The 12158-nt window shown below is 35.1% G+C and overlaps 1 protein-coding gene across 3 annotated transcripts in view; it reads left to right on the top strand.

Annotated features, from left to right (window-relative positions):
* Positions 1-9495, top strand: part of Proc (Proctolin) — a 31707-nt gene extending 22212 nt beyond the window's left edge. For all 3 annotated transcript variants that reach the window (XM_017615593.1, XM_017615592.1, XM_017615594.1), the window contains exon 3: positions 8256-9495. In XM_017615593.1, coding sequence (XP_017471082.1) covers positions 8256-8420 — 165 coding nt within the window. In that variant the 3' untranslated portion in view covers positions 8421-9495. The remainder of the gene's footprint in view (positions 1-8255) is intronic.
* Positions 9496-12158: the final 2663 nt, after the last annotated feature.

The following is a 12158-nucleotide window of genomic DNA, read 5'->3' as shown; positions in this document are numbered from 1 at the left end:
ACTCTAGGATCGAAGTTATCCTGGAAGCCAAATAAATACTAAGGAGTCATTTAAAATTGTATCCGATTTCTAGTTATGCACCAGTTTAATATCGGGTATTTAGAAGGGTAAATATCTAAGAGCTCTGACAGCCAGGGGGCGATCTGGGCTATAGCGCGACTGAAACTTCGCGGAGAATGGCCGACCTCTTCTCTAAATACTTCCAAGTCAGATTTATTGTGGTTCCAAGGCGCAATGACATCGCAGAAAAGAGGCTGTCACCCTCGAGGCCTTCTCTCCGAACAGAAGAGGGATACTAGCTTCAGTAGTTACCCAGAGACCGCTTCAGGAAAATTCCAAAGTCCTTCTGGCAGTAGTGAACCGCTAGAAACGAATAGACCTTTTCTCAGGTGGATGATAGTCAACTCTCGGTTTTTACAGAGGTTTGATGTGACTTAATGCCAACACACATTGCCGCAGTTTTTTAAGTTTAAGTTTTAAACATCTCGGTTTGTATTTCAAACACAAAAGCTTTTTGAATGTAAAGATTCCAATGGCGTGTAGCAAAAACCAAAAAGTTGTACTTCCAATTCAAAACAAATCTTAAACTTTGTAGCCGGGAAGTTAATTTGATTAGTTGGAAACTGCAGTGGACACAAGGCGAATACATATAAGGTTGTGTTGCTAGAACAGCTGCCTCGGTACACATACATATGTCAAAACTCCTTATGAGTGAGTGCGAAAGTAAGAGTGTCAGCATTTTCTTTCCCTCTTTCTACTTGAGCGAAGAAAAGCTGTACCGAATGCGCAAATAAAATACATGCAATCCCTTCTACCTGCACGCGAGTATCAAGCGTTTGGAAAGTAGTCAAAATCGCTATCCGTATGTTTTTAATCACAGCTAATTGACTCAACTCCTTAAACTTTTACGTCGCCTTAAAATTGCACTAAAGTTTTGTCTCTTTCGGTAATCATTTCATTCAATTTAGCTTTTGGCATTCTTACAGAATTCTCTCGCTGACGTCGTAGTCTCTACATCCTTTCCCTTTCAAAGACAGTGCAGTCATGCATAAATTTCTCATCACAATTTTACCGCTACGATTCTCGTCGATTGGGTGTGTGCACTTTTTATTTTGGCGCTAATCCAGGTCATGCACTTGAACTTAAAACTTTTTTTGTTTTTTTTTGATATTGGCCATCTACAAATATTTCAAATACAAAAGACTTTGTACACCGCTGGAAAAAGATGTACAAAAGGTATTACGTAGTCTTTTGTTTTTTTTTTCAAATAAATTCATGATTTTTCGTCACAGTGCACCGCAGGTGCTTTAGCGCAATTTATTTTCTTTTGTGGGCGTTTTTTTTTGTTTTTTTTTTTTGCAGCGCTAAAACTATTAGTTATACGAGTACCTTGCGCTGAGTTTTGATTTGATGTGTTTTGGGGGCTTATTATTAGTTTTTGTTTAAACTAACATTTTAGCCTTTAATTATCTGCAACACCACTCAGTTGGTGGTCATCAACGCTTTGTGGTGTTGCGCATTTAATTTTAGAGTTGTGAAAATTTTCGCATTAAACTACAAACTAAATTCGCATTTACCCAGTGTGCGTTGGGCAAATATGTAAGAGGCTAAAAATTTTTAGTTGAATGTTGTTTTTTTTTTTTTGGAAACATTTTGCATGTTTAGCTAATTAAAAACCGCCAAAAACGTAGTTAAATGTTTGCACTATACATATTTGAATTCAGATGGAGGACTCCACCAACTTCTGGCCATGGTATGCCTTAGATCAGTCTTATTGCAAAAAAACTATCTTTTGAATATAAGTTTCCGATGTATTGGTGTGCGGACTGTGTTGTTTTCTTAAATAAAGAAAAAGGGGGTGGGAACTAACAGGGCAATTCTGGCTAAGATATTTGGTAAAAATTTCGAAAGAGTTTGGTTATTCTAGCATAAAAGTCTTAGAAAAAGCTCTCTTATTCACCACTCGTGAGCGGAATTTTTCTTTATTCAATTTAATTTTTCACTCTTATTTTATGGTTTTTTATTAATTTTTTTTCTTTCTTAATTATTTATTTATTTTTTAATTTTAGATGTTATTTTTTTAAGGAGAAGAATATATTTTTTTAAATTTCGTTTAGGAACTTATTTTGCTTTGAATTTTTAAACTTTATTGTTCATTAAAGAAATATATTTTTAAATTTCTTTTAATTTTATTTAGTTTTTATTTTTTTAAATATAATTGATTTTTCTTTGTTAATTTAATTTTCTTTTAATTGTTAGATTTTGTTGTTTTGAATGTAAAAATATTTATTTATTTTATTTTTTAATTTTTACGATATTTTTTTAACCGACTTCCAAAAAAGGAGGAGGCTATCAGTACGTCGTAATATTTTATTGAATTTTTTTATTTTTATTTTTTGTTTTTTTTTATTTTTTATTTTTTATGTACGTTACCGCATAACTTTGGACTTTGAAATATACATATATATATATGTATTGCTTTTGTTATATGAGAATTGAAGTCGGTTTTTTTTTGCTTAAAAATTACTTGTTATTTTTTAGTCTTTTTAAGTATTTTTTTTTTAATTTTTAGAATTTGTTTTAAATTTAAAATTATATTTTTTATTTTCTTAATTCTTATGTACTATTTTCTTCTTTGTTTTTTTTATTTAATTTTTACACTTTATTCTTATTGTTGCTTTATTTTCATTTTGTAATTTTTTTCTTTTTTAAATTTATGTTTTTATTAGCTTTTATTGTTTTAAACAGAAATATATATAGTTTTTAAGTTTATATTAATTTTTTAAAAACTTATTGCCAAAAGGAGAAGTGCATAACGCTAAGACCTCCTCGCTAGCAGAACTATCAATTAGTCTTTCGTAAGACAGTAAAGAACTTTCAAGATAGTTGCCAGATTTGACAATTGTCTTTCGAAAGACGGTGCTGAGTTGAAAGACAGTTGCCAGAAGTAAGTTGTAAGAGTAGAAATGGCGATCCCGACGTTCGACCTTCACCGATGCCAGATAATTATCGACTTCTTCGAGGTCATAGGTTAAGATTCTTCGAGATTTTTAATTACCGAGTGGGTAGACTCGCAGCAGGCCTAATGATAAGGTCTTCGATTATCTTTTCGCTAGAAAATACAATTATATTCAATGGGCATCTAAATAATCGCCTGACAACGGATATTGGAGGGGAATCTCAGCCAAATGCTAAGCAAAATATGTGGACGCCAAATATTTGTTTTTACCAAAAAGTCGACTCGTATTTGCCTAGCCGAATTAAAATTCATCTTTATGAAAAAAAAGTCAACCGTCGATATGTATTTTTCGTTTCGTGCTATAAATAGCTAATCTAGCTACTCCAAAAACTTTAATTAATGCGCTGAAATAATTAATTAAAAAATTAAACTTATTTACTCAGCTTAGTTAGTTTGCATAAAAAGTGTTGACATTTGCTAAATTAACAAAAAATTTATATGAATTAATAAATAGGCACTAAAACAATTAATTGTGCTTGAAGGGTATCTAACACAAATTTTAGTTTAAATCACTTCAAGCGCATAGGCCAAATGCTATTTAGTCGTCATGCGAGAAGCAATTTATAACCAGCTATTCGCCCCAGATTTGCATTCGAAACTTAGTCAGTAGGCTATTATTTGGAGACGCGGTTGCGCAGGTCAGTGCAGCGTACATTTTAGCGCCAGTTACCTTACTAGTAGCGCGAAGACCTTAAAACCGAATAAAGGTACACACACACACATTCCGTTGCGTTGTTGCCTTGGTCAGTTGAGCGCACTGCAGGTGGGGACACAGGTTTGACACAGAGTCTATCTCACACGCATGCAAGGTGAGCGCTTTAAATAATGCGTATTTATATTTTAATTGTTCACGCGTTGCGCTAGTAAAATTCGTGCAAAAAAAAATTAAGCGAAAAATATTACCGCATAAATTACACCTGACAAGTTGACGTTTCGACCACAAACGAACGCGTAGCACTCAAAGATGAACCCGCGGCCCCGCGCTTAGCTTAACTTTGGCAGCGCTTAGCTGGTAATGAATGGCAGGTTAAGCCATTTTTGGTCGTCAGCGTTGTTGTTAAATATGTGAATGTAGTGCATTTCACATCAGTGCTGACAGTGTATTGCCATAAACTAGTAATTGTTTAGAGTGTTCGTTGATTGGTAGTAGTGTCCTGACACCTTTGATATCTTTAAATCATTAATACTTGTCGATGAATTTGATAAATGATAAATGCTTTTTTTTTAGTGTAGATTATTAAGTTTTATTTTTCGTTATATTTTGGGGATTATTGGAGTTATTTTGGAACATTATGGTTTTTTTTTAAAGCTTTTAGAAATTTTGCATGCTTTTTTAGGATTTCTTTGTGTGTTTATTTTTCAGAAATTCTGGGAGTTTTTCGGAGTTTTAATGGTATTTCGGGGTCATTTGGTAACTCGTAATTTTCTGACTTTTAGTTTTTGGGACCTTTTGGATTTTTCCAGAGCTTTTCTAGATGTTTTTCGAAACATTTCGGTTTTTTGGTTTCTTCATGTTTTATTTCTCTCAATATTTCCGTACCTTTTGTAAATTTTTTCGGAATATTTCGGACGGCTTTCAGGAATACTCGGACTTTTTCTTGTCGGGATTTTATGTTTTTTTGTTTTGTGTTTTATCGGCACTTTATGAGTTTTTTCGGGTCTATTGGACTTTTCGAGATTTTATTCCTGACGATTCGCTATTTTTCGGTATTCTTATTAAAAAAAAAAAAAAAACAATAAAGTAATTTACTTTTCCTCATTTCGGAATGAATTTTCATTTTATTCTGCAGTATAAAAAAATACGACAATAATTGGTTTTGTTTTTTAGCAGGGAGAAGGAAAATTTATTTTCGATTTTTATTTCAACGGCCGATGTAGCTCCAACCCAGCAAACAAATTTAGTGAAATTTGGTCCAAATCAAAAAAACTTAATAATTTTCTTGTCAATAGCTTACTAGAATTACAAGCTCAGTGCGGTAATGTATTTATTTAATCAAATTTTCAAAACAAATCAAAATTCAAAAATCAAAATTTAATCAAATCAGAAAAAAGGCACTTTCAATAGGGGTGATATTATTGATACCTACGAAGGGTAGCAAATTTCACTATTCGCGTGAAAGAGTAATGACAAAACCCTTTATTCGCAATGACATTATTTTTAGTGCAAAAAAATTTAGATTGCTCATTGAGCGCTTTGCCAAAACGCCCTTGCAATCGCAACTGTACAAAGTACTTTCAAACTTAAAAACATATGTATGTACATATACATACACATAAAAACCTACTACTTATGTTGATACATACACGTATTTTAGCCAGAAAGTACCAAAATGAGGAAATAAAATTTAACAGGCCAAGATGCCAAGTGTGATAATAAATATTTAAGTGAAGTGAGAGGCAAAAATCCTCACTAAAATTAAATTTGTACATATGTAAATGTTGACGAAGAGAAGTGCTGAAGTAGGACAACATGGAATACCTACTTACCTACAAATATTTAAGTAAGTGAACACATACATACATACTTGGCCTAATGCAATAACTGAACAGATGTTGCTATGGGCAAAAACCAGTAGGTACAATGCAAACATTAGTTAAAGATAGTCGAATTAAAGTGTCAAAATGGCGACTTATCATAAGCTGAGATGAATTTTTAAGCGAAAGCCAAAGTTTTCCAAGAAATTGCGAGTACTCGCATAATGCATGGATGTGTGCGTTTGTTTGTATTCAGAGAGTACTGTGGGTTATACAACAACAGGTGTCTTACTAGCGGCAAGTGAATGCGAAGAAGGCGCCAGTAATTGCGGGATCTACTTTAACTCGCTACTAAGATTAAAACAAAAAAATTATGACAGAAAAATTATAGCAAGACTGATGAGTTAAGTCAAGTGGGTAAGGAAGGCATGAATGCAAGAATAGGATGGGGCAGGGCAACGAAAGAGAAGTAAATGAGGCAACAAAAAAAATGACTAAGCCTCACCGCCTGCCGCTTTTCACACCATCCACCTGTTGTTGTTACATTGCCGAGGCTCTGCAGCGGTGCACAGCACAGAGGTTGCCACATTTTAATTAACAACAATTCATTTGTTAAAGTTAATTTGTTATTATCGCGACAGCGTAACTTTACAGCAACAGCAGCTGGCAATAGTGAGTAAGTAAGTTAGTAAGTAACAACAACAACAACAACAACAGCAAGTGCTGCAAAGCATCAAAATATGTATGAGATTAAAGCAAAGACTAAGCGTGAAGTCAAGAAAGCTAAAGATTAGACGGCGAGATGAGATCGCATTTTTGACGCTTGCGCGCAATACCAGCAGCCGCCAACCCGTAGTTAGTTAGGAGTCGAGTATTATGCCGCGTCACACAGTTTTATTATTGGCTTGCAACATCCATGCAAAGCTCCAGCAACCAGCTTCAGCTCCGACTACAGCTCCAATAATCTTGGCAGTTACACAAATAGCCGAAACCCTATTAACAATGTTGCCATTATCACATTAACACTTTTGTATGTATTTTTGCTGAAGCAAAGATGTAGCATACACGCATACACACGCATACACACGCACACACACACACTTGTGAAAGCTCATTCGTTTTTGAACAACAACTAACTTCCCACACAACGCGCTTTTAACCAATTTTCTTCTCTTCTTCTTCTACTTCTACGTCAAATTCACGAATGTGTACATTGTGGATGTGCGCTAAGCATAATCATTGTTTTTGTAGTTGGTGTCTTCCATGTCCACAGCGCATTGTGAGTGTTGAAAGGATTGTTTTTGTTATCGCGCTGGCACTAACAAATGGCGGCAAATTTTTCTTAATAAATGTTTAACATTTTTCTCTTTTGCAAGTTTGGCGGCGGTGCTTCCTCTCTCGGCAATTTTTATAGCGGTCATAAAAATAAAATATATTAACTTTGTAACGGTTTTCGATTAGGGCTATCAAGGCGTAAAGTACATAGTTGAACTCCCAAAATCGCAATTGTATTTAATGTGGTCTTCGAATGACCGAAGGTTGCGTTTGAGAAAAGCTTTTTTATGGGTCGAATTCGAAATTAGAAAAATCTTTGCTTACGGATAATTAGGGCGCAAATTAGAAATAATACTAATAAGGGAGATAATGAGAGATATTAGGGGTAGTAGTTGGAACGATTTTCCTCATAGTAAATTATTGTTGCCATGAAGTTTGTGGTTACTGTAAGGTATTCGTTTTATAACGAGCGGACAGACTAATGAAACGATAGTCTGTGATGCGAACCATGTACCGTTTATTGATCGAGTAAACCTATTTCCATATGGACCCCTCGTGCTCCATCAACATCTCGCTAGGTTCCAACTCGTCCCTCGTATTCGCGTCACTGCATCATATTAAGAGTCGCTTTGAAGTATTAGCAGCATGGCCACATCTCGAGTTTGTGAAGGTGGCGTCTTCACAGAGAAAAATATGACCATCATAGCCGAATAGGAAGGTCTTTAAACTGCCATTCAGTAGGTTTCGGGTCCGAGGATAGGCCAGCGCAGACTTTTTTTATTCTGACAAAAAATTAAAAGGCTTTCTTGTTGAAGAAAACCCATAGGTATCTCCTTACTCTTGTTCTATATTATTAGGTGACTTTCGCTCTGCATTATTTTGGAACGCCTTGCTGAACTACTTGTTAGAATTCTTAATTTTTCCTTCCCCAGCAGTTTCTCTTTTTTCTCTCTTGCCCTCTTAAGTTCTTCTCTGATGGTTTGTGATCTTAACGCAAATTAGTGCTTAATACTTATTGGTGTTTTGTTTGCAATCTTTTTGGTAAAAATGTCTGCCGCTTCATTTCCTTCTGTACCTTCGCGCGCCGAAACTTGGAGGAAGAATACCCTGCTGTTTGTCCTCATAATCACCCAAATTCTTATAGCTCAGTTTGTAGGCTCGATACCGTAGGAAAGCTTCTAGACTAAGTAAAGCCTTCATATTATATTACGATCTAAAGGCCATGCACCTAACTGGTCGGCTTATGAAATGCTTTTGAAATGTAAGCAATATCGACAAAACACTGGGAAGGTGCTATTACTGTTTTACCGCCTTGAACGTTGTCTTTACATTATATGTATTAGATTTGCTATAACTTAATATGTATGTTAATATTTTTATTGCGTGTAGAATATCTAATTACTAATTATATTACTGTATTATATTATATTGGTCAGAAAAGAGAAAATATCGTTACTAATTGCTTCTAAATTATCTACCACCACAGATTCTGGAGTCCAGCAATGAGGAGCAACGCCCACCCAATGAGCCCAATGGCAATTCACTTGCACAGCGTGCTTCCTGGTTGAATAAGTTGAATGGCGTTGATGGGATGGATACGCCTCGAAAGTATGGCCCACGCGGTGCCTATGACAATGGACGCTACTATTAAATTAAAGCAGATCAGTTATATTAAAAAAAAATGGCAGAACGAGAGGAGTGAATGAGAGGAACTTATTGGTTAGTTATGGAAAGCTTAGAAGAGAAATGAAGCGCAAACAAAAGATAACGTAAAATAAAGTAGGCAGTGCTCTTAAGCGAACTGAAGTAATTGTCTGTGGAGTAATGAAAATAGCATCGTCATGAAAGTTACTCAGTAATAGTTATCCGGAGCGACATCTACAAACCGAGAATATAGGCTTTTCATTTATTTAGTTAAACGAAAAACATCTTCTCCGAAAAACTAAAAAGTGGCGTTTTGCTTTAAAACCTTTCACATACGTATGAAGTTCAATGAGAACGAGCTTTTGCTTATATCTATAGAAAAATGTCAAAAACAGAAGCACCTTACAAACTTATTGTTTTGTTAATTTTTAGCAAAGTTTTTAATGGTCCAACTTTTGTGGATACATTAGAGGAATGACCTCTACAACCTATCTTGTAAATGTTTTTTAATATCATCTTCTGTAATGAGCTTCGTTAAGCTTTCGAAAGCCTGAACTGAGAGAACTTCTATGTTGTGTCGTCTTATTTTAAAAAAGCTTAGAAAAACTTGGCACATATTTTTAACTCTCTATGCTTTTATTGTGTGACGCAAGAACTGAAGCCCATCACTTCTCTAACTATTAAACCAAGTTTTTGTTTATCTGTAGATTCTCACTCTTAAGAGTCTTTGCTTACAGCAGCGATGGGCAGGGAGAGCTTTTACTCTGCCTGCGTCTATACCGGCGATGAGCACTGAGTAAAAGCTCTCGCTGCCCATCGCTGGTCTATACACAATACATAGAAAGCTTAAAAGAGCTTTGCCTGTAATGATGGCCAGAGAAAGCTTTCACTCTTTGTACGTACGTATATAAATATAAAACAGTGACCGAGACCGAGAGGAAAGCTTTTCTCGCGAATTTAATCTAAGTTAAAGACCTAACTCCTACATTTTTCTTTACTTTATAAGTTTTTCCAATAAACGGGTCATTAATATATGAATTTCATCTTAAATCTGCAAGCTCGGGTAATATATAGAACATTAGTTTGAAGCTTTCATTTCACTTTCATTTGCAATAATTTTCTAAATTTGAATGGATGTAGGTTTTTTTGTGGAGGCTTTTTGAAAGCTTGTTATTTCATCCAAATTAAATAATTTAGAATTTTTATTTTTGTGTGGTTTTAAGGAACACAATTTAAGCTTTCATTTAAAATTTGAGCTTTCCTTAAAATAAATTTGTAATTTAAGTCATTTAATTGTTAAAGAACAATAATTCATCTATATACTCGTATGTATGTGCTATAAAAACAATATAGTTTAGATGAAAAACTTCAAATGTTCCTAAATATTTATGTAACAGACACAATAATTATTAACCTCATAAATGTATGTACTATATTGAGCTTTTAAAGAAAGTTGTAGCCAAATAAAATGGTTTTTAATTCTTTTATTCATCTTCATGTATTATACTATAAGTGTGTTTATTAAACGAGCGGCGAACAACATAAACAACTGTTATTATTGTATATACGTAATGTATTCAAAAATAAATAATTTATTCATACGTGTTATCCAATTGTAAATGTTGACATAAAAACAATAATTTTTCGTAGTTTTTAGTCAAATGCGAATACAGAGAAAAATTACACACAAAAAAAAATTTGGGAAAACCGTATTTTAAGTAATCGAAAATATTACAAAAAAACCGAAAGCAAAAGGACGTTGTATTCCAGATGGGAAACATTTTAAGTGAAATTTTAAATAAATACATAAATATATATCTACCCATGTTCGTGCATATGTAAGTTGTATCAATCAGATCGGGGCAGCTTTATGTTTAACAATAAATAAATAACAAAAATATTTTAAGGTTTTGAATTATTACTAAATACATAGTGTGTCTATATATCCGTGAGGATCACAGAAAGCTTTTAATGCGCTCAAAGCTTTTAATATAACCTTCCCCGCTGTATATGTGTATGAATTGGTCGGGGATGATTTATTTCGTTCAGTTGTAGGTGTATTAGTATGTATGCCAGTAGAAGACTCTGCGCGCAGACTTAAAAAATCTACTAAATTTTATAAAAAGCGTTTAGTTAGCAGGCTGGAAAGCTGCCTAGAGACTGTAGAAAAAAATTACTTAGTCGGCATATAAATGGTTACAAGACAAGATATGCTTCCTCAAGAGATCGGAAGGAAGTCATGTGATAGAATTTTCCAATTGCGTTGGCGAAAAAGCAGTGGTAAGCAGTGCGCGCTTCCACTCCGCAGGCCTGGGTTCAAGCCCTGGTCAAAGCTACATCGTCCCCTTGGCAGGCAATGGCAAACGTCCGAGTGTATTTCTGCCATGAAAAACAGCTTCTCATAAAATTGTAAACGCCGTTCGGTGTCGGTGTGAAACTGTAGGTCCCTCCCCTTTGTGTGACAACATCAACAGTGTTGCCAGTTTAGATTTCTTTGTCGTTTAGCTTCGGAATTTAGGATTTAGCTTCGTGGCTTTTTTCTAGCCGTTTCTTATTTTTAAAACTAGCATTTTTTTAAGGACAATCCTCCACAATATTTGTAGTTGCACTAAATTATTGTACCAACTCAGTTTTACTTGCCGAAATGTTAAGCGAATATCACCCGTCGGCATTGCTCCATCTGACGAAATTTACTCAGCGAACTCGTTCTGTTTATACTTAAACAGTTTTTCAGGTGCTCTCAAGTGTCCCTATAAAACCAGGGAAAGCATGTTATTTCTTAGAACTCCGCACCCCACGGGAATGACGTCAAGCACTACATCGTGAGCGGGAAAGGTATTTAGTCGCCGCTGCTATGCCGTAGCCGTTCGGGGGTCCTTAGCCCCTTCATCGCCTCTGCTATTGCGTCACATGCTGACGATCATATTTCGCTGCTTTGTAGCATAGCCTCCATCTGGTACGAAGCTTGCATCTGGTACTGTCAAATCGCATACACTCAAAAAAAAAACGTCTTCTATTACATCTCCTCTGCAGTAGTCGCATATGGGTTCCGGTTCGTGTTTGAATCGGTGAAGGTATGCTTTGAAGCACTCATGTCGAGTTAAGCAGTTTGTCAAATAGAAATCGACTTCGCCGTTTAGCCTGCTTCATTTGGGTTTATATACGGTTTGCTTTTAACTATGCACACTCCAATTGAAACATTCACGATTGTAATCGTATTGTAAGGTATGACGATATTTCATGGTACAAATGTACTACTTTGTCTGTAAGGGCCATGGATTTTCAGACCCTAAAAAAAGAGTCACCTTTGAACACCTACATGAAATGTTGATAAGGCTGGCTTTTTTTAACCTTTTTTTAACCTTTTTTGGGCCATTTAGGTTTTCTTAGCTTTTTTATTTGGCCGATTTAGCTTTTTTATTTTTGAAGTCCTGGCAACACTGAACATCAAGACGCACACCACAATTGTGTAAGCGCCAATCTATTATTATTATTTTGTTGACGAAAATCTATCCAAACTAAGTGCTATATAACCATAATTATGTAGTTCCTAACACTAAGTGATCCGGCTGTGTGGACGAATACAACTGATTTCAGTTTTACCCTGGCCAACACCGGACAAATACATACAATGATGGATATTCGTTGAGGTATGCCCGGCGACCTGGTGAGCTATTGTACCCAATTTTTCCCTTAACCAGAGTCATATTGTCACGTCGGTCGTGGCTTGTCTTACATGGACTAA

This window comes from Rhagoletis zephyria, unplaced genomic scaffold (assembly GCF_001687245.7).
Source record: "Rhagoletis zephyria isolate East Lansing unplaced genomic scaffold, Rhagoletis_zephyria_1.1 Rzeph_scaffold_01034, whole genome shotgun sequence".
NCBI classification, from domain to species: Eukaryota; Metazoa; Arthropoda; class Insecta; order Diptera; family Tephritidae; genus Rhagoletis; species Rhagoletis zephyria.
This window is presented reverse-complemented; position numbering and strand designations above follow the sequence as displayed.